Raw genomic sequence first — 22,637 nt, 5'->3', positions numbered from 1 at the left:
AGGTACTATTTCTGGGTTAGCGGAAGCATCTGTAACCTGAAGCATCTGTAACCCGAGGTACCGCTGTAGCACTGTAGAATTTGCTCCCTAAGAAAATTTGTCGGTCGTGCTCTACTGTGAGGAAACAGGTTCAGAATGTTAAGAGGTCTGCGCTCTGCCAAGTGTTCTTATTGCTTTTGTTCAATATAGATTGACTCTAGACTTAGTCATGCTTCAAGAAGATGCAATGAAAACAATCGGACCAGTTACTCATGACAAACTTAAGTCTCATTGATTTCTTTGGGCAAGATTCAAAAAATACTTGCCTTAGTGCGAGTCAGCACAACTGGTCCTCTCCTCATGCCCCTCTGGTCTCTCTGAATCAGCTCTTTTGGGGGGGAAGGGTCAGGAGAACCCCTAGAATAGCACACAGGCAGAGGAAATGGTAGATGGTTCCACTGGAAAGCAGAAATGCTTGTGCTGTTGTAACGATCATATTAATGCAACATTAAATTTCATATGACTCTAAGCTTGATGGAGTATGTTTCCAGTCATGTGAAAACAGCATGCTGCTGAGATATTGGTTTGTATTTATATTCCATAACTTGTTTTTAATCAACTGTTTTATTTGAAGCTTTGATTGATGGAGGAATTTAGGACTGAGGAGAGCCTACCATCTCCAGAGCAGAAGGAGGGCTCTGGCATGAAATTTAAAGCCAGGTCCTGGTCATACTGTCATATGTAAATTGCCAAATTAAGTCAGAGTGAAGTCAGAAATGGAACAGATCTCTGTTGGGTTGGAAATCCTTTATTGAACACTGGCACAATAAGGTGCATTCATCAACAGACTGTTGTAAATATGCTCATATGTAACACAATACATTTGTAATAAGATTGGTTTAGATGTATGTTTAATGTATATAATGAAATACAAATTTTAAAAATAACTTCAGTCACATTACTCTAACAGCTTCTAGAGCAGAGATGGGGAACCTGGGGCCTCCCAAAGGCTGTTGGATTCCAACACTCATCAGCCCCCAGCCCACATGGGCAGTGTTCAGTGAACGTGTGTTTGTTGTGTCACCACCACTTCTGTCTCATCCTTCCAGGATCGATGAAACACAGCAGAGAATGTCTCCCGAGACCTTTGCTGTTTTCGTCTTCCAACAAGGAAGTACACAAAAGGATTAATACTGCCGTTGATTACACTGAGAATGCAAGAAATATTAAAGAAAGCCCAGTTTAGTTTTTTTCCTGGATGCCAGTATACGACAAAGGCTGAGATCCTGAGTGGCAATGCAAAGATGAGGAAGAGGACAACTGTGATAACAATGGTAAGGGAAAGCCGTGCTGAAGATCTTCGCCATACTTTGACCAACAGGCTCAGACTGCACAGGACTATTATTGGAATAAAAATCACAAAAATTGTGAGAAGGAATAGATTTGCTATGGCATGCTTTCTGTAACATGGTTCTTCACATGAAAAATAAGCTCCCCAGCAGGTGAAATATTCTACACCAGTCACCACACAGGAGAAGATCCATAGAAGAGCACATAATATGGCCGAGAGATGTTCTGGCCGATTACTATGGTACCAGAATGGGAAAAAAGCACCAAGACACCTCTCGATGCTAATGACTGTTAATAGGAAAAAACTGGTGTTGTAGCCAAAAAGAGCCAAGATATCAATTACAGGATATAGGTAGTTCTCAGAAGTGAGTTCCCCCCATATAATCACACTGAAAACAATGTATATCGTGTAAGAGATGAGTACTGTGAAATCTGCAATGGCCAGGTTCAGTATATATACGGTGTATGTATTCCGTTTGATTCCACAACAGAGAAACCGGAAAATGGCTCCGTTGCCGATTAGCCCCAAAATGAGGACAGGCATGGAAGCAAAGGTCACAATGGTGATGATGACTTCATCTCTGGCAGTGTCACTTCGTGTCTCATTAGCAGTATGATTAGAAAAGGACCTTGTCTCTGTAATCAGAGTGCTGTTGCACCCAGGTCCTGCTTGTGTTGGCATCTGGCTGGGCACTGTGAGAACACAATACCAAATTAAATGAGCCTTTGGGTTGGTTCTTGTCAGGACACTTCCCAAATGTTCAAGAATGCTGTCTTCCCTGTGGAAAAAATAATAACTCCATTATTAGGTTGCTCAGTATTAGATCTGCAGATGGGCATTTCCAAGTGTTCATATTAAGCAAAGAAAAGGCAAATGGGGATAGTATAAAGGTAAAGGTAAAGGTACCCCTGCCCGAACGGGCCAGTCTTGACAGACTGTGGGGTTTGTGCGCCCATCTCACATTTATTGGCCGGGGGCCAGCGCTGTCCGGGGACACTTCCGGGTCACGTGGCCAGCGTGACATCGCTGCTCTGGCGAGCCAGAGCCGCACACGGAACGCCGTTTACCTTCCCGCTGGTAAGCGGTACCTATTTATCTACTTGCACCCGGAGGTGCTTTCGAACTGCTAGGTGGGCAGGCGCTGGGACCGAACAGCGGGAGCGCACCCCGCCGCGGGGATTCGAACCGCCGACCTTTCGATCGGCAAGCCCTAGGCGTTGAGGCTTTAGCCCACAGCGCCACCCGCGTCCCAACCGGGGGGTTAGTATACAGAGTCCCTAAAGGTACGGAAGACAAAATTCCTCATCGATATAAGGCCAATTTAAGAGGCTTCACAAATGCTGCTTTGAAAGGAAGAGCCCATGACTCTGAGGAAGTGGTAGAACATATGTTTTACCTACAAAACGTCTCAGGTTCAGTTATTGGCACCTCCAGGCAGAGCTGGGGAAAGGAGTATGGCAACCCTCACAATATTTTACTTTAGTTCACTATGCAGAAGATAAATCAGGTGTATTTTTGGAATACAAAGGAAATGTCTGGCTTATCAACAATGAGTGATGTGGGGACAATATATTGAGAAAATTAAAAAATGAACCAGTGCCAGCCCGTGTCATTTGCTTGGTACAGAACACAAATGGTCCCAATCCACTCTCTGCCAGGACCAACACTTTAGCAAGCATTGTTGCACCATTCAGACTGGAATGCCTGACTCCATCTGCTTACTTTTATGGTGCCCTGAAACAGCTTGCTTCACCCTGCTGTATGGCAAGTCCAGCCCTGGAAACAGGTCTATTTAAGGTGAAGTGGGAGAGTTATCAATCAGGAATGAGGCAACATTTTACAAAGAACATTTTACAAAGAAGGCCTTCCAGATGTTGCAGGACTACAACTCCCATCATCATAACCACTGGTCACTCTAGCTCGGGCCATAAGTTGGCCAACCCTGGACTTTAAAAGAATGAAACCTTGTAAACAAAGATAAGATTGCTTGCACTTAATATGGATTTCACCGCTGCTGCCCTTCATGTTGGTTTCACGAGTATGAAAATCTATGATATCTTTTTGGGAAGTGGTTTGTCTGTCTTCCAGTTCCGTCATGGTTCAGCCTCCTTTTGCAATATCATTGTCAAACTTGGCACAAGGGTTCCTAAGGTGGGGGCAGTAGTCTTTGTTGACGTTTGGAGATTGAGTGCCATTTTGAATCAAGATGGGGGGTTGAAACGTGACTTTGGTGTGACCTCACCCATTTTTTTAGCAAAGGTTGGGCCACCTCTCAAGATTACCATCAACTATCTTGGCATGCGGTTTCCTGTGGTGAGTACTGCAGTATTTGTTGATGTTTGGATGCCGGAAGCCATTTTAAATCATCATCATAGAGTTTATTGCATTAGCCGTGTGGCCATAGCATAATATACATTAAGATAACAACATAAAATAGGGGTGGGGAGGTAAAGGTAGATATCGTCCTGGGCGATTACTTAAACAAAGGGGGGAAAAAAGAAAAAAAACTGCTGAGGCTGGAGGAGGACCGTTAAAGGGTCCTTCAGCTCCTCAGATATGTCCTAGCTCGATTGTCCTTGTACAATAAGGCTACTTGAAACTTCGTTCGGTTGTGCGGCGTATCGACTGCAGCTGTGGTGTTAAAGAAGAAGTTGGTGCCATTTTCCTCTTCATCACACTAAGCAGGAAGTTTGCTGTCATCTCGGTAATCCAACAATCAGAATCCTGCAGAAAGAGGGACACTATCCAAGGCTGGATTGGGAGATGAAGCTTATTCACGAGGGGAGTTAAAAACCGAGATCTTTCATCTGTCCAGTTGGGACAGAAGAGCATTACATGGTCCATAGTCTCCAGAGCCGTGTCATTACAAGAGCATGTTCTATTTGCAATGGGAACTCTGGAATAACGACCCGACAGAACTGCTGTAGGAAAACAGTTGAGACGGGCACAGGTAAAGGCCCTACGCTTAGCCTCCGAAGAAATTGTGAAGCAGTATAGAGGGATCCCTTCAGGGGGTGGAATAGCTAAATCAAGATGGTGGACCACAATGTGACTTTGGCATGACGTCATCCAATTTTTGGCATGACGGGTCCAAGCTCATACTCACAATCTGGGCAAACCCAGGGAAATCCTGATCTGGCTCCAACTAAATTTGGGGGCAGGGCTAATGTTTGATTGGGGTTTTGAAACCCTAATTGTGAGGAGGACAGGGGGGGAAGGAGACAATGCATTCCCCCTCCCTACTGACAGTTGCACTGTAGAGACCAGGAACTCAACAGCTGCTGAGTGCAATTCAGTGAAGAGTTCAACCCTCTTGGGGAACACCTTTGTGAAGTAGCACCCAGTTTGTTCCCTGCAGCATCTGGCTGGCAACTCTCAGAACAGGAAGCTGGCCCAGTTTGATTCAGCAGGGCTCTTCTTATGTTCTTACTTTCTAGAAATACAAAATACGTTATGTGCCACACGAAGTGATTCGTCTCTCCTCCCCCTGTAGTGGCCTTCTCCTCCCAATGGAAAACATATGTGTAGCTGGTATTTAAACCAAAGAAGGAAACAATTTTTTCAGCTGCTAATTCCGTGACTGATTACAAAACCTTATCTGAGAAATACTGCTCTATTCAATGTGAGAAATCTGTGACCCTGATCTGAACTCCAGAACTCCATGATTCCATGGGGATTCTCCCAGTCTCCTCTGTCTGCAAGGCACTTCTAGCACAAGACTGATCTCTAAATTTGGGAATTCAACAGAGGCAGCTAGGATTTTGCAGTGAGAGAGAGCGAGAGCGAAAGCGTGAGCGCTAGTATGAACCCTTTAGGGAGCATACCCAATATGGTCCTGAAACAGACAGACAGACAGACAGACAGACAGACAGACACACACACACAGCGCTGACCTTATTTCTTTGTGTGGAAAGAACAATATTCATAAGGGTCTCCTTCGTGTTTCCAAATTGAGGCTGCAAGGAATGCTACCCCTAACAGTACATTATCCATTATATCCACCCAACTTTCCTGAGAAGTTCCAGGAGTGCAGTCCTTACCAGGTTTGGATCGCCTTTGGAAGAAGGTCACTGGAAGCTAACTGATGTTTTGGAGTAACTACCTTTCTTTACAGATATACAAGTTAAGCAAAGGTGGAGGCCTAAGGGACATTACTCCAAGATGTTTACAGAGCCCAACCTCAGATCTTATTGTCTTCCTCAGATTATTATGAATTTGAAAAACTTTTCTGAAAATTATTTTCTGATGGGGTGTATGTGTCATAGCTCCACCTGCTGATCCCAATTCTAAATTAAGCTAAAGGCAGCTCCTCCAGCCTCCAGGACAACCAGCCTCATATAACCAACATGCTTAAGTCTAAGTAATGCTTGAAGGGGTTGAGACCATAGAATCAGCTGTCCTGCAAAGCTTAGCTCACCTTGAAAGGAATGAGATAACCAATCCTTTGTTCCCCTTCAGTCTACATAAGAAGGTCAGCATGTGAAGAGGCTAAGCTGGTCGCTCCTGCTTTGCCATATTGATCTCACAAACAATTTTTCAGTTCCTTTGCTAATCATTTAGGAACTTTCACCACTTTGGAACTAAATGGAGTTTTATTACCTCTCTGACTGATGTATGGAAAAACACATGAACCTGACCTTTGGAGAGTTTCTAAGTAAACCATTTTTAACTTACTAAACATGCGGTCTTTTCCTATGCTAGGGGAAGAGGGGACTATTTTGGAACTCGCTTGGGAAGATATATTTAAAGGTCTAACAGTCTATATTTCCATGCTTTGCTCTGCTCTGTTTTCTATCTCTACCTGAGGTTCTCTCACCAGAGTACTTGCTTCAAACTTGGTTCTTGGCATCCAGGGAATTCTCCCTTTATATATATTTCTTTTTCCTTGCACCAACACACATATACTTTCTTTTTTCCTTTGTTTAATGATATGCTCTTGTGCCAATTCTCTCTCCCCCCCCCACCATTGTGCGCAAGGGCGAAAGTAGAACTGGCTGGATCAGGCCAGTGGCCCATGTAGTCCAGCATCCTGTTCTCTCAGTGGCTCGGGAAAGCAGGATTTGAACACAAGAGCACTCTCCCCTCCTGTGGTTTGAAGCAGCTATGATTCTTGCACCAACAGCTATATCCATTGAGGGCCTCCCAATCCCTGTGCAACATCCTTTTCTCCCTTCCCTTCCTTTCTTGACTGCATTTTCTACTTTGTTCTGCTGCTAGTTTTTTATTGGATTCTATAACACGACAGAACACACAAATTCTGAAGCATCTTAATGGTGTTATGAATGTGTGGGTGCCAGACGCCCAAAGTACCTAGGTCCAGTAGGTGTTAGAATTTAATTAGGGCTCGGGATGTTAAAACTGGAATATAGCCAGTATTAGGCAGTGTGCTATTGACACGTCTAATCCTTTAAGTAAGTCAAATGTCAAATGCTAAGCCAGGCTAACTTCCTTATGAGGTGATAACTGGGGGGGGGGGGATGAGCCATTAAGAGGAAAAAGAATCAAAAGGTCTTGCCGTGAGGGGGTAAATTGTTGAGCTCCCTCTCTCTATTCAGAGTTAAACGATAAAGCCAAAGTTTGGCAAGGTTAGGGTTAGAAGCAATATGGTTTAGAGAAGGGAGTTGGGAGTTATAGGACAACATAAAATCCTATTTTAGGTCGCGCCTATGGAAGGAATACTCTCTTGGAGTGCTGATGCTGTGAACCTCTCCATTGTAGACTCAGGTTGTATATATGTGTGAGTAAACCATCTATCCTAAAGACACCACAGTCTCCGCTGTGGCTCATTCCTGAAAGGAAACATGAACTTTGGGTAAAGCACCAGGAACCCCCTGGAATCTTGTACCACTTGGAGATTGGGGGTGGCGTGAAGAGAAGCTGCCTCCTCACAAAGCAAGGCTTCACGATGGCCAGAAACCTCACACTTCTGCTGTGCCGATTGCTATGCATACCCACCAAATACTTAGTCACTGAATTCGAGCCATGGCCCCAAGCACACTTACCTGGGAGTAAGCCCCATTGGACTTAGTTATTTCTGAGTATACGTATATGGACTTAGGCTGCCAGTGTAGTCTGTTGGAATTTATCTGATGAACAGCAAAACAAATTGAGTACTGTAGAAGAAAGGGGGGGGGGGAGCCAGAGAGCCTCACCAGTTGTTTTACTTCACTGTACATCTTAGCAATACCAAAAAAGGAAGAGCATGTCAGTTCAGTTTTCTTCTATGCCCCTGGAGGACAAGGTTCTGCCAATCTGAAAGCAGTCACATTTCTCTTGTTCAAGTGGGCACATTATTTGGCAAACATGATCGATATCAGGGCCAACCTGCCCATGAGACCAGGTGAGGCAACTGCCGTGGGTGGCAGGATCCATGGGGCGGCAGATCTGACCTCTGCAGGCCCCATGACCACCTCTGCCACTTTCTCAGACGCAGCAGCACTTTGTCACCACTGTTAGGAAGCCTGTGCTGTGATGAGGTTCGTTATGGGGAGAAGGCGTGGGGTGACGCAGGTGCACTGAGGTTTTGGCCAGTACCGCAGCATAAGCAAGCCAAAGCTGCAAGGGATGAGAGCTGGCTGAAGCCCACCTCCTCCTCATCCCTCGCAGCAGCGGCTTGTATACACTCCAGTACTGGCCAGAGCCTCAATATGCTTGCGGAATCTCGCCTCCTCCCTGTGGCGAGACTCTGCAAAGGCTTTTCCTTGAGGAGAAGTGTTTGTGGAATCTTGCCCCCACTCCCCACCCCTGATTTATCTGTCTGCCTCTTCCTTTGCTACTCTGCTTGTGTTGCTTCTATCCTTGACAACCTTGGCTGCTTTTGTTTAGTTACTTGTTGGCCTCCGTCTGTCTCGAAATACAATGAATTTATTAAAATAGTAGTATCTTGGAGGATGTATTTGATTGGCTGAAATCCTGAACATGAGCAGTACAGCTAGGCAGATCAATAGAGGGTGTGTGTGGGAGAGGGAGAGGGAGAGAGAGAGAGAGAGAAAGAGAGAAGGGATTCTATATGGATGGAGTGCAAGTCTTATGTGAAGCAGGAATGTTGTGAATGGTCTCTAAGAGCAGGATCAGGTTGCCAACAAGGAAGAGACAGAAGCAGCCCACTAGGTGGGATGGAGTTGCTGTGCCAGGCAGGTGGGCTGCTGCTGCTGCTGCATGCTGGGAGGGAGAGGAGCAAGGTACAGGGAGGTTGGTGCAGTGTAAACACACCAGCAGGACCCAATTTTGGTGCTCCTGCCAGTGCATCGGCACCAATCTCTTTAATCATTTTATTTCAAAAAATGTATACACTGCTTGATTGTAGGGGAGAAAACTCATAGCGGTTTATGAAAAAGATAAAACAATGAAATTAATTACTAAAAAATGTTACCACAATAATTTGAAACAAAGAGAAAGTTAAAACCACAACAGAAAGTAAAATGCACGCAGACTTTCTAAATACCTGGGTGGGCTTGTCTAAACAAGAATGTTTTTATGAGGCCCCCAAAAGAATACAGTGAAGGTGCCTGCTTGATATAAACAGGCAGAGAGTTCCAAAGTGCATGTGCTGCCACATTAAATATTGAGTTCTGGCAAATGCGGAAGGGATATTATGTGGCACCTGTAATGGTGCCAATTCCACTGATTAAAGCAGTTGGCTGGGCACATAACAGTGTAAGGTTATTTCCTTGCTACCTCATCCCTCTCCCTCTCTCTCACTAAGCAACAGCTGCCCAGCTGCTGGGAAGAGAGCATAGAGGCTCCATGCCGCCCGGTGAAGTGCTTCTGGGAAGAGGATACAGTGTTGGATGTCTGTGAAAGGAGAACTGGCACTGGAAACGTATTCAAAGCAAAAAGCGCATCCATATTTTTTTTATATCTCCAACATTAGAGCAAAGGAAGCTGTGCTTTGCTGCTGATCCAGAGAACTGGGCCAAAACAAACAAGATGAACTTTAACAGGGAGAAATGTAAAGTATTGCACTTGGGCAAAAAAAATGAGAGGCACAAATACAAGATGGGTGACACCTGGCTTGAGAGCAGTACATGCGAAAAGGATCTAGGAGTCTTGGTTGACCACAAACTTGACATGAGCCAACAGTGTGAGGCGGCAGCTAAAAAAGCCAATGCAATTCTGGGCTGCATCAATAGGAGTATAGCATCTAGATCAAGGGAAGTAATAGTGCCACTGTATTCTGCTCTGGTCAGACCACACCTGGAGTACTGTATCCAGTTCTGGGCACCACAGTTCAAGAAGGACACTGACAAACTGGAACGTGTCCAGAGGAGGGCAACCAAAATGGTCAAAGGCCTGGAAACGATGCCTTATGAGGAACGGCTAAGGGAGCTGGGCATGTTTAGCCTGGAGAAGAGGAGGTTAAGGGGTGATATGATAGCCATGTTCAAATATATAAAAGGATGTCACATAGAGGAGGGAGAAAGGTTGTTTTCTGCTGCTCCAGAGAAGCGGACACGGAGCAATGGATCCAAACTACAAGAAAGAAGATTCCACCTAAACATTAGGAAGAACTTCCTGACAGTAAGAGCTGTTTGACAGTGGAATTTGCTGCCAAGGTGTGTGGTGGAGTCTCCTTCTTTGGAGGTCTTTAAGCAGAGGCTTGACAACCATATGTCAGGAGTGCTCTGATGGTGTTTCCTGCTTGGCAGGGGGTTGGACTCGATGGCCCTTGTAGTCTATTCCAACTCTATGATTCTATGATTCTACCTCAGTGTTGTCCACTCTGACTGGCAGTGGCATTCTAGGATTTCAGATGGGAGTCTTTCCTGGACATGCCTGATCGTGGACTTGTGGTCCTTTGCCTGCAAAATGTATGCTCTACCAACTAGGCTACTTAGCCACCAGTACAAATAATAATCAGGCACATTTGCAGATTCACCAGTCAGAAAATAACTGTTTTCATGCTGTTTAAGCCAGATGAAATTTTCTGAATCTGAAGAGCAGCTAGAAAGGCCAACTTTTAGAAAAGGAACGGGGCAGAGAAACCATTGTTTCTCATTTTGAAGCATCACCCCTTTCCTTATGCTGCCTTATAATATGCCTGGAGGCATATTAGTGCAATATATTAGTGCATATATCAGTGCAATCGTACACGTCTACTCAGAAGCCAGACCCTCAGTTCCTGGGGGAAACAGAAGTCAGGAGAAAGATGCAATCCTGAACGAAGTTTGTTCCCTAAATTCTAGATTAAATTCTATCAATCAAAGATAGGGCTTAACTTTTACTCAGAGTAGATCCATTGTAATTAACTCATATTATGACATTAGGTTAATTAATTTCAACGAGCCTACTCTAAGTAAAACTTTGTTGAAAACTACCTCATATATTACAGTGACTAACAAAACAGAGAGATTATAGACTTAAGCAAAAAAATGCTTCAGTTTCTGTCTTCTTCAACTGTTTGGATGTGAATCATAAATATTAAATTATATTATTACACAAAGATATTTACACACATGAATCTAATCAATACATTCCTGTTTTATATCAGACAAAAATATCAATATTAACCTTCTGTTTTACCTTATAATCAAAGAATAGAGAAGTAATCCATTTTAATTTCATATCTAACCTTCCAAAAATCAATAAAGATTGCCATGCTTCCTTAAATTCAGGTTTTAAAGATTGGGCAATTATCTAAATTAACTGAAAGGAGCAGATTGAATTGCTGTATAGTAACAAAATGCATGTATCTTATTAGCACTACTTACCAATCGCTATCCAGGGGACCGTTTCAAAATATTTCCTTCTAATCAGGAAGGGATTTGTGGTCTCCTAGAATTGTAACAGCTGGAAAATATATCTTGCTAGCAGGAGAAAGAAGATGTTACTTCTTTGCTCCCACGTTATTTGCTTTCAACTCAATCAAACGCTCTTGTTGGACTTCCATTCGTTTTATCAGCATTTGGCAGACTGAATTTGACTGTCCAACAAACACATGTAATTATCTGAGAATATGAGGATATGGAATTATATTTCCCCAAACCTAAGCCTATGACACATCTGGTCAGATGTTCATGCTGATCCTATCATGACAGGCTATGTCTATTAAATGTTTTCTGTACTCTCTTGGCAGAGGTTAGAAATGCTATACATACGAAACCTCAACAATTAGATATATTTTGGATTGGGAAGAATGCTGGTAACCTGGATAAAGTTTTGAGAGTTTAAATCTCAATAAAATTATTAGGAGTGTATTCAGATTGGCTTATTGTCCTATGATTGCCATATTTCAAAAAGTGAAAACCTGGACACAATAGTTGTTGAGCTCTTTGGCCAAAGTTGTTTACTTTTTTTGCATAATTACCAAAATTTGGAAAATCGTCAAAAAGTCAACATTTCTAATGTGGGCTGTCATATGCCTGGGTTCTCACATACATTTTTCCTGCTTTTTGAAAATTCTGCCTGGATGCCATTTTCGACGGATGAATCCTAGCTATGTCTGGGAAATTGAGGACGTATGGCAGCCCTAATTTTGCACATGATGTGCTACACTTGAGCAGTTGATACGGTCCTCAGCACCGCATCCCACAGAAATTCTCTGTAAAGGCCTTGTTAAGCTCCTCTGATAATTTCAACAGGGATGATTCTTGGCTGATTTAAAGTGTCTCCTCAAGGTTCTTCCTCCTTTTTCTAAGAATTGTGTCAGTTTTCTTGAGGTGTCTTTGGTGTAATTGTACAAATCCAGCATCCATTTGGTGAAAATAAGGAAAAGGCATAAGTCTGCCATTCTGGGAGGAGTGAGTATGTAAGTATGCATGTATGCATGCATGCCTAATATGTATAGGAAGATTGCAGATCCCAGAAGTGGTGTATGGATGCAACCAAGGACTTTAGGTTGATAGTTTAATGCTTAACTTTATCTTAAGGTGGCCATTTAGGCACTGCTAAAGAAGAAATATGTCACCAAAAAATGACGACAAAAGATGGTGCAGTTCTACCTAAATTTATGAATAATTGTTATAATCTAAGTAGAAGTGCTGCACATCTCACCATAGTGGGAAAGACTGTGAACAGGGGGTCTGTGCACATGTCGTTCACTGCTAACTGCTGATGGGCAACTTCAAGGCTTCTCTTTTTACGGTTCTTTACCTTTAAACCAGGCGTTCTTTCAACATTTGAGGAGTTACTTGGGAAATGGGAATTTCCCTTTTTTGCTTCATAATTTACAGTCCTTTCCTAACAGAAAGGGCTTGTTATTATTATCTCCTTGTATGTATGAATTTATCTTTTCCCCCATTTTGTTTTGCTTTTTGAACTCAAAAGCTCTGACCTAAACATACACAAGCCACATATTAACCCACGCCTGGATATTTAACAGGGCAACCTTAAACAGACCTACTAAGTCCCAGGGAGTAAACTTGCAGCCAAACAAAGCACTTGCTCCTGGAAGGCATTAGGACAGGGGTCAGCAAACTTTTTCAGCAGGGGGCCAATCCACTGTCCCTCAGACCTTGTGGGGGGCTGGACTATATTTTGAGGGGGGAAATGAACGAATTTCCATGCCCCACAAATAACCCAGAGATGCATTTTAAATAAAAGGACACATTCTACTCATGCAAAAACACGCTGATTCTTGGACTGACCGCGGGCCAGATTTAGAAGGCAATTGGGCCAGATCCGGGCCCCGGGCCTTAGTTTGCCTACCCATGCATTGTGAAAGTAACCCTCCACTGACCTCTGCTGGCCCCTCAGCAGCCCTGGCCAGCAGGAATCAGGAAAACATTGGATGCAGCAATCATTACTCTGACCCACTGCTCCTAGGGGTGGGGACTGTCCTGCTTGGGTGGATTTCCCTATTCATATATGTAGTCCTGAATGTAATCTAATGGTTACATGTACCATTCACAGGGTGGGTTAGGGATTCTAAAATAAAAGAATGCAATTTTGATCATGTTCCCTTGTCCATACTGAGAATCACTATGACAATATTTCAGAATTAGATCACACAAATTAAAATAAGATTTAGACAGCATAATACTGCCACCCACTGGAAACAGCAATAGTATACGATTCGGGCTTTATCATCACAGCACACGAGAGGGAACCTTTGCTCTGCAGAAAGAATATTGGCAAATGTTAAGATATGTAAGAACCTTCCTCATTTACTACTATCCTACTAATTGCATATCCAGGACATATTGGAGAGATAGTGTGAATCACCAGTGCATATTTAACTTGCTGCTCACACACCAGGCAAGAGGTGGATAATATTTATTCACAGGCAGCTACTGTACACTCATTGATACCCAGGCACCTAGCAGAGGGCAGGTGAGGGTGAAGCTGACGGTGAGAACAGGGCAGCCAGGTTACCTTCTTCCAAATTGGGATCACAGCAAGGGAGTTGTCCACCAACCCTAAGAAGGAAACTAGTAAGTCCAAATAGGGCTAAATTAGGATGTCAGTGGGCAGCTTGACTAGAAAGCAATAATGAGAGGCTTCATCTGAGGACTTGAACCAAAAGTGATCTCTGTGTAAGGAGTCCATAGAAACCCATTTCTTGAGGTCTAAAGGCAAGAATAGGATTCTGGAAAATGGACAGTAAGGTGCAACACATCTGGCTTGATATGTTTTTACCAAAAATACTGAAGAGAAAATCCAGGGACTAAACTGGATGTATTCCAGTACTAATTGTTCCCCATTGTGCCTGGAAACTGAATGGTACACAGCCCATCTAACCAAAGGAATTTTGGGAGGCTCCTTGTTGCTGAGCACTTGTCTGCACTACAGAAATTCATGATCCCCCAACACTTTGTGAGGATTGGCTCATGCAAACATGGCTAACATGGGAGAATGCCAAAGCCAGCTGTTACCCAGGTGTCTTCCTTCCTTAGGCAAAACACACAGGTTCTTTGGTAGAAGGGAAACAGGAATAGAGATCTATTCACGGTGATGGGGAGCCAGCCATTCTATATTTCCCCTTCCCAATGGCTCTTGGTGCAACCTGAAACCTACATGAAACAGCAAAGCCTCATCTTAAATTATTTCTAGATGTGGACACATGGCTTTACCACTAACCATTTGCACCCTTGCTTTTTTTTTTTTTTTTAAAAAAAAAAACCATCTACCCAGAAGAGTTCTAGAGAACCCAAAAGCTTGCACATTGTTGGCATCTTGGGTGGCTTAATGCAGGTATCAACTTAACACTGGATTCTGGAATTTTTTTATGGGCCACCATGGCTAACTTTACCTTTTTATGTCATTGATTTTTTTAAATAAACTGATGCCTTTGATTGGGGAGAGGGATTTTAACTATTTAAAAGACTGGAATGGATTTGTTTTATAGCCCAAATATTTACATTTTGTCCAATGTGCTTGCTCTTAGACAGTTGAACCTGCTGGTGACACAGGTCTACTTTATAAGCTCATTACAAGAGTGTACACAATAAAGATTATAAAGCACTCCTCAAATTAAGATTGCTCTCTTTTATTTACACAGACTTGGAAACAAACCCTAGTGAACTCTGCAGGGCTTATTTCTGAGTAAATATGGGTAGAATTAGGCTGCAAGCTGGTTTGCATGACACGGTAAGCCAAACTTTACAAATAAGCAGCCTTCTTCCTCCTCCAGTCTTTTTTACTCCACACCACACAGAGCTAAGGCAAGGTGTCATTCAAACTATGGCTCATGGTTAAACTCTGTAATCGTGAGTTATAAAGACGACATTGGAGGACCAGAGGATGAACACGATCCAAGTGTCATGAGAACCAGGCCTGCATGCCCAATATAAATAAGTAATCACAGATTAAGCAAAATGTATTCAATAAGCAAAAATAAAAGGTATATTTTGAAAACATATCTAGTAAACTCTGGGTGAAGCTTAGTCTCATGCCTTAATTGCCTTCGGAAACCCAACGAAGTTTTCCCAATGCCTCTTTTCTAAGAGTCATGGAAGATTTCTCTGAGCATAGGAAGAGTATGTACTTCTGAGAAGGTAAACGGTCCATCTCATCCATCATCCTGTTTTTATAGTGGCAAACCAGACACCTATATAAGTCCAAAAGCAGGACCCGAGTGCAGCAGCTGTCTCCACTTGTGAGCCCACGGAGGCTTTCCTCCATTCTAGTAGCCACCGCCCATGCTGAGTAAAACCGTTATTCTAATTTCTCCATGTAATAAAGAAGTTTCTAGGGGCCCTTTCACAGCCTCCAAAAAGAACCCCCGTGCCTTTGCTTCTTTGGGAATTAGGCACTTGTGGCTGCTTCACGCACGCATGTTCCTCACTGCCACGGCTGCCTTGCACGTGTGGACGAGCCACTGCACACCTAACGCATCGCGTGCACCGCGTTCCCGGCGGGAATCCTTCCGCCCACCCGGCAGCTGAGACGCGAGTCGGAAGTGCTGAGCCCCGGAGTCAAATCAAGTGAAGCGGGCGCGCGCGCGCACGTGTGAACCAGTTCTACGGTTCCTATCCGGGGGCTTCTTCTGGGCTTATCCATTCTTGGATGCAGCCGCCCGCCCAGGGGCGCCGACTTATAAAAAATATTGGGGGGGCCCATACCGGGGTCCTGCCGCTGGTTCGCTCGGGTAGCCGGGAGAACGCAGTTCGAGGTGGCGGTGTTGGGGAGAGACCCTCGCTCAGGGCGCCACTAGACTTGGCGGCCGGCGGCCTATCTGGGGGGTTTTGGAGCGTATTTCGGCGGAGCGATTGGGGAGGAGGGGGCTTGTTGCCGGATTCTTCAGCTGAGCCGGAGATCCGCTGCTGGGGGTCCCTGGGCCGAGTTGTGAGCACGGCCTGCTGAAGGGAGATCCAGCCGATTGCGCGACGGGGACGGCCGGGGCTCTCCGGCTAGGGCGCGCGGCTGGCTGGCTGGCGAGGGAGCAGGTGGGGAGGAGGCGGGGGTCCTCACTCTCTTAGGAAACGCACCCGCGTGCCCGATTGCCACGAAGTCCAAAGGGTGCGTGTGTGGAATTAAAAAGCAAAAACGAGATACGGGCAGGGCAGGCAAAGAGTTTTCTGCAAGAGGATGGAGGGCAGGTTGAAGAGAAAATCACTCAGGATGAGACAGTCAAATCAGCCATGATAAAATGGGCTCAGGATATTGGGTATAACATCATGTTTGAGGACTGGGAAAGGTTATGGACCACCGGAATGAAATTCACGGCATGTAATGCCTTGAAGGAAAATATTATGAAAATGATTTATAGGTGGTACATGACCCCAGTCAAGCTTGCAAAAATATATCACCTGTCTGATAATAAATGTTGGAAATGTAAGGAGGCTGAAGGGACATTCTTTCACCTCTGGTGGACTTTTCCAAAAGTGAAGGCCTTCTGGGAAATGATCTATAATGAGTTAAAAAAGGTATTTAAGTATACCTTTCCCAAGAAACCAGAGGCCTTCCTCTTGGGCATTGTTGGCCAGAAAGTGTTAAAGAAGGATAGAACTTTCTTTATGTATGCAACTACAGCAGCAAGAATACTTATCGCAAAATATTGAAAGACACAAGATTTGCCCACACTGGAAGAGTGGCAGACGCAATTGATGGACTACATGGAACTGGCTGAAATGACTGGCAGAATCCGAGATTTGGGAGAAGAAACAACGGAAGAGGACTGGAAAAAATTTAAGGACTATTTACAAAAACAATATAAGTTGTATGAATGTTAAAAATTTACACGATTCGGAAACTATAGCTTCAGCAATTAGATTTGGGAAACAGGAAATTATATTTTAAGTAAGAAAAGGTCAAAATCTAAGGTAATACTATGTTTAACTTAAGATATAAGTAACTGATGAAAAGTATGTTAAATTTAGAGGTATAGTATTTGAAAAGTACAAAATAAGGTACGAAACAAGGTAATAATTTGCTGATATCTTTATTATAAAGAATGCAGGGTAAGGGAGATGCGAGGAAGTCCAGTTAGTTATATAAAAAATGTGTTGAATGGTTGGTTTTCTTTTCTTCTTTTTCTTTTTTTTCTTTTTCTTGTTCTTTTACTTTTTTCTTCAGTGTATGTTTCTAACTTTGTATTTGAAAACTTAATAAAATATTTATAAAAAAAGAAGAAGAGAAAATCCTTTCGCTTTTCTGGGGCGCAGGGAAGTCTCAGAGCCGGAGGTTGGGGAAGGGACCCCCTTTGCTCTGCCCTCTTCTCCCGTCTTAGATTCGCATGGGGGTCCCCGCCCGAGCTTGCCTGGCCACCGGGCCACACAAGGGCCGCGCTCTACGCGGCGCACCTTGCTAGCCGCGCAGCTGTCCTCCGCGGCTGTGGAGGGGCCCTGCGCCGGTGCCCAGCCCCTCTGGGCGCCCGCTGCGCTGCCAATGACAAGCGGGCGACGTCGCGGGCGGGGAAGGCGTCGCTTTCTTTCCCGATCCTTCATCCTCCCAGTCTTCCAGCCCTTTTTTGGGTTGGAAGCTCGTCTCGTTCGCCCTTCTCCTTTCTTCACCCTGCGCGCAATTTTCCTCCCTCGTCTCCCTCCCCATTTCTCCTTCCTGACTGACTGACGGGCTCGGGTTCGGGCTTCGGCTCAGGCTCGGGCTTCGGCTCGGGCAGCCACAGCGTCGGCGGTGTTGGCGATCGGCGCGGGGGGATGGCCCTCCCGGGGGAGCCGGCGCTGCTCAATGGGGTTGCCAAGGAGACAGGCCGGCCGCCCCCCTCCCCCGGCCCGGCGCCCCCCGCCGCGCCGGTGCCCGTTATCGAGCTGGTGCGCGCCGGGCGCCCTATAAAAGCCGCGGACGCGCCCACCGCCGCCTGAGATTATTGGGGGGGCTGAGCCCCCCCAAACGAATTTTTGAGGGGGCTCGGGCCCCCTCAAGCCCCATGGAGTCGGCGCCTATGCGCCCGCGTGAGCTTCAGCCTGTGAGCGGCAGCCCCATCAGCGTATCAGCCTCGGCCGCTTCCTTCGCCCCTCACCGTCGGAAACCGGCCGCTCTTCACGCCCCGCCTCACATGACTGCCGCCACGTGACAGGCGCGGGGCGGGTCACATGAGCGGCTCTGGCGTGTGTTGGGGCGGGAGTCACATGACCCGCTTGCCTGTTCTCTCCCGTCTTCTCGACCATGTCAGCGGAGTAGCCCCGGAAGCTGCGCCGAGAGCCCCGAGCCCCGCCATGAGACGCGACCGCGCCTGGGCCCCGGCTGGGGGGCTTCGCCCGCTCCGGGTTTCCTCGCCTGGGGCTCGACCCGGGTTCTCTCTCGTCCTGCTGCTCCTCGCTATCGTCCTCCCGAGTCAGCAGGGAGGCAGCGCCGCCGCCGCCGGCGCCGCGGCCCAGGGCAGCTTCAGCTACCAGGAGCTGTGCCGGTGAGTGAGTGCCTGGCTCGCCTCCTCCGTCCCGGGGAGCTGCCCCTGGTGAACAGCTGGCAGGGGCCCAAGGGCGGCGCGCGGAACCGGAAAACTCGAGTTGCTGCTTCCCCTTTCCGTGCAGCACCTGGCGCGCAGGGGGAAACGCTTGGGCGTTCAGACAAGCGCTGCTTCGGCTTCCTCTTCTTTTGTATTTGTAACGGTTATGGGACATCTCGCATTTAGTCTTTAAAGTAGCCTTTTCGTACCTTCTAATTCCCCCCCCCACTCCCGCCCTTCTGTATTCCCTCGGTTGTATTAGGGAAATGTGCGTTTGTGTGTCTTGTAAAAGACGCCTTCTGTGTTAGTTCGCAGAGGACGCAACCGCTCCTAGTGCCATCCCGCCCATAGGTGGAACCGCTCGGGTTTGTTTCACACATGTTATCTGTGCAGGCAGTGGGGCTGGTTTGTAACTTCTAAAGTGATTTTATGCAAGGAGGAATGCTTTCTTCAAGGAATTTAGCTGGGGTGCCATCTGCTGTACTATTCAAGTCAGTACTGGGCTGGAGCAGTGTCCTTATTGCCTGGACGTGAGGGGCATCGCGTCCACAGCTTTCTGTCAACTGTTAAAACAGTCTTCATTCCTAGGCAGTTTTTGCCTGGATAGTAATTGAGGTTTTTCACAGCTGTGATGTATTGATTCAATTACACTTTGTCAAAACACATTTGCATAAAATTTCCCTTGGGAGAATGGCGTTGCGAAATGAACTTAATTGCCTATCTCAGACCTTCCTCTTAGTTAGGAAGTATAACTAGAGTTATTGCTTGTGTATTTAGCTTGTTCAGTGGATTGGATCCTGCACCATTAAAATAATTGCATATGGTATGCTTGGAACAATGCAAATCTAGTAATCAGAACAGGTTTTTCCTGCTGTTAACTTGAGAAGTTGTTAATTTAACCTTTGCCTGCTCTGCTGCCTTGTGATAGCCATCTCAAAAGTTCAGTATGTTTTGCTTTCTGTGGAAAGGAGGCTCAGCCCCCATCATGTTTTTATGCAAACATTTATGAATGTATGAAGCTGTTTTAGACAAAGTCTGATATGATACATTTAACTGAAGATAGTTTCTACTGATTACCATCAATTCTCCAGGATTTCAGATGGGCCCTTCTTGACTCTGCCTAGAGATGCCAGAAACTTTTTGTATGGAAAGCATTTACAGTATCACTGAACTATGTCTCCTTCATAGGCAACTCTGTAATTGGAGTAGCCTAGCATGCATAGATGTTTTGCGTTAGTATGCTGCATCTTGTTACTTTAAGCAAACTGTAAATAGCATTTATTCAAAATTCTTAAAGAATTATTTAGCACCTTTGGGTGTTCAAAATGCATTGCAAATGCGTTACATATCTCATTTTGTATTGCTATGGAAGAGAGGAACCCCTAAGTGGTGAGATATTCCAAGCCCAATGAGGTTAATGGCTAATTGAAACTTTCCCTCCAAGGAAACAATAAACTTTGGATGGGGAGAACACTGGAACTAATAAGGAACAGGGGAAGCTGCCTTATACTGAACCAGACTTTTGGTCCATGTATTCATTATTGTCCTCAATGACTGGAAGACATTCCAGAGTTTCATGCGGAAAATTATCAGTCCTACCTGAAGATGACAGGAATTGAACCTGTGACCTTCTGCATGTGAAGCAGATGCTCTACCATTGAGCTATGACCCTTCCCATCTTACGTCTCTCTAATTTTTTTTTACATTGATACAAGGCAAGTTTAGGCATGTCTTAATTAGCTGAGGTCGCTCTACAATCCCAGAAGATCGCTGCTGTAGCCCTATGAAGGCTGCCTCAGACCAACACAACTAAACTCTTTGCTTCCTTTTGTTTCATCTTTTCCATGCACTCCATCCTTAAATAGTATATTTTCGGATCCTATCGCTGCAGATGAATTGTCTGTTCAGAAGAATATTCTTTAATAAATCCCTGCCAGTATGGAAATTTCAGCAACTCTTGACTGTTTGCAAGTAACTGATTCTTTAGAGAATGGTTCGTCAGTATTTCCTGCCTTGCTATAAAAGATGGCCTTCCACAGCTGTAACAGTTATCCCCATATTGCAAATGGGGATCCACAGACAGAAGAATGCTTGAGTAAGGCCACCCATTAAGTTCATGGCAGAAGTGACATTTGAATTGGGGACTGCACTGATTTCTTGGCTTTGTCTTTTGGCCACTATGTTACACTACAATCTGTTTCTTCTGTTTTGTTGATTTTTGCGTTAAAGTGGAGAGAGGCTGCCATGTTGAATTGTAGATACATTTTCAAAGCAAAACAAGAAATTGGTTATACTTGGAGTACATTTATTCAGGACTAAGTTGGAAAAGCACTCTTTATGTGTGCAAAAATGCATTCCACATTGAATAAACACAAACAGTGGCTCATTGTGTGAATGAGGTGAGCTGTATACCTGCAGGATTTTACTGAAAAGGATTTTGCTTCATTTTTGCAATGAATAAAGCAATTCATTACTTTAGAGAATCTGTGTAGCATTCCAATGCAAGTGGGTTGGTCTCTCTCTGTGTATATTTATTAAACTGTTCGGTTGTGCTGTGCCAGCAATTCCAACCTTGCCATTGTATAAAGTAGAACATGGCAGGTAATTTTGGCATGTGCCTGCAGACTTGCAATTGAGCACAGAGCAGAAATTAACAAAAAGCCTGGTTGAGTCAAGATTAAAACTGACTTGGTGACGAACTGATGTGTCTTTATCAGTATCATTTGTTTTCGGGGGGGGGGGGGATATAGTGATGTTTACCAAAAACAAAACAGCAACAACAAAACAAATTGTTGAAACTTGGAAAATACAGAAATATTCTAAATTCAACACCACTGGTACCAGCACTTAACTTCACCTTAGTCAGTCTTCTGCGTGTCAGCTTGCAATTACAGCTTCATGATCTTTCATAACTGCCTACATAACTGACTATATTTTCTTGGTTAAAAAAATCTATATGGTATTTTGTTTGGATATGTCCTGTTCTTTCTTGTTTTCCTGCCAGCATTTTAAATATGCTCTCCCTTGGTAAATTTCAGTGTGGAGTCTTTGGGATTTTTCCAATTATACTCTAGTCTGAGGAAGCAATATTGAAATATTTAGAACATTGCTTCTTAAATGCAAGATGTGAACAATATACAAACTTTAGTGTAAAGCCACATTTTAAAATTTAATCTATATATGCTTCTGATAAATTTTAACTATCCATGATGTGTTGAAATCCAACACAGTGCAAATAGGCAGATTTACACCACTACTAACATTGCATTTCCAGAAGAGAGATCATACCCAAAATTATGGAGGGCAATCTACCATATTTTTCCATTTAGGATGGGTTGCAGCTTTTTGAAGGGGGAATATTTAGAAAGTTAAGCCCTGACCTCATGCTGTTCAATGGTGCTTTGCAATACTGTAGATTAAGGGGGAAAATCTCTCACTGTTAGATGCCTTCTTGAAGTAGATGCAGTTTGGGAGGGAGGACAGAAAAGCAATATCGGGCACCATTTGTTAGTTACAGAATTATTGTAATGACTAGCAGGAATTGAAAGATTTCAAGGAGAAGAGGAGTGAAATTTGTTGGTGTTACAGCAGAGGCCTTGCAGTTCTATGTGTCTCCTTGCCCTATAGCCTGATGGAATGGCTACTAGAGATGACAGTGGCAGGAGAAATCTGACAGAGCTGGTCTTATGGTAGAGTGGATGGAGAGTGACTGTTGTCCATACGTTATCACTATGTCTGTTCCAATGCCTAGTGCACTATTTTTGGACTTAATTCACATTTCTGCCTTCCCATAACTTCTCCCCTTACCTCCACACAGGCCCTCGTCTCCTGCACCCCATTTATTAATCTTTTGTAGCATCACCTAAAAGTCCCACATTACATATCTATTTAAACATTTCTAGGCTGTTGCTTGGGCAAGGCCCTCACAGGACATCTTACCTAAAACGACAATTTATTTTGGGTATAAAATGCCATCCATATTTCAGTTGAAATTATTTAAAATAGTAGTCTAACTAAAACAAT

The 22,637-nt window shown here is 44.5% G+C and overlaps 2 protein-coding genes across 4 annotated transcripts in view; one reads left to right on the top strand and one right to left on the bottom strand.

The window, feature by feature from the left end:
* Window positions 1–690: 690 nt before the first annotated feature.
* Window positions 691–22,637, bottom strand: part of LOC309528087 (proto-oncogene Mas-like) — a 59,446-nt gene continuing 37,499 nt past the window's right edge. The window contains exons 1-2 of one of the 3 annotated variants that reach the window (XM_082215320.1): window positions 7,333–8,306; window positions 691–2,108 (exon numbers count right to left, since the gene is read on the bottom strand). In XM_082215320.1, the coding sequence (XP_082071446.1) occupies window positions 1,037–2,108; window positions 7,333–7,349 (1,089 nt within the window). In that variant the 5' untranslated portion in view covers window positions 7,350–8,306 and the 3' untranslated portion in view covers window positions 691–1,036. Of the gene's footprint in view, window positions 2,109–7,332; window positions 8,307–11,040; window positions 11,414–22,637 lie in introns of those variants that run through there. The other 2 variants (XM_082215321.1, XM_082215322.1) reach the window with 2 other exon arrangements.
* IGF2R (insulin like growth factor 2 receptor) overlaps window positions 18,247–22,637 on the top strand; it is a 65,229-nt gene continuing 60,838 nt past the window's right edge. The window contains exon 1 of the mRNA XM_082215154.1: window positions 18,247–18,575. Within this exon, the coding sequence (XP_082071280.1) occupies window positions 18,262–18,575 (314 nt within the window). The 5' untranslated portion in view covers window positions 18,247–18,261. The remainder of the gene's footprint in view (window positions 18,576–22,637) is intronic.

The sequence above is a fragment of the Podarcis vaucheri genome (genome assembly GCF_965113315.1).
Source record: "Podarcis vaucheri genome assembly, chromosome: 3".
Taxonomy (NCBI): Eukaryota; Metazoa; Chordata; class Lepidosauria; order Squamata; family Lacertidae; genus Podarcis; species Podarcis vaucheri.
The sequence above is the reverse complement of the archived record's forward strand: the minus strand, read 5'-3'. Positions and strand labels throughout refer to the sequence as shown.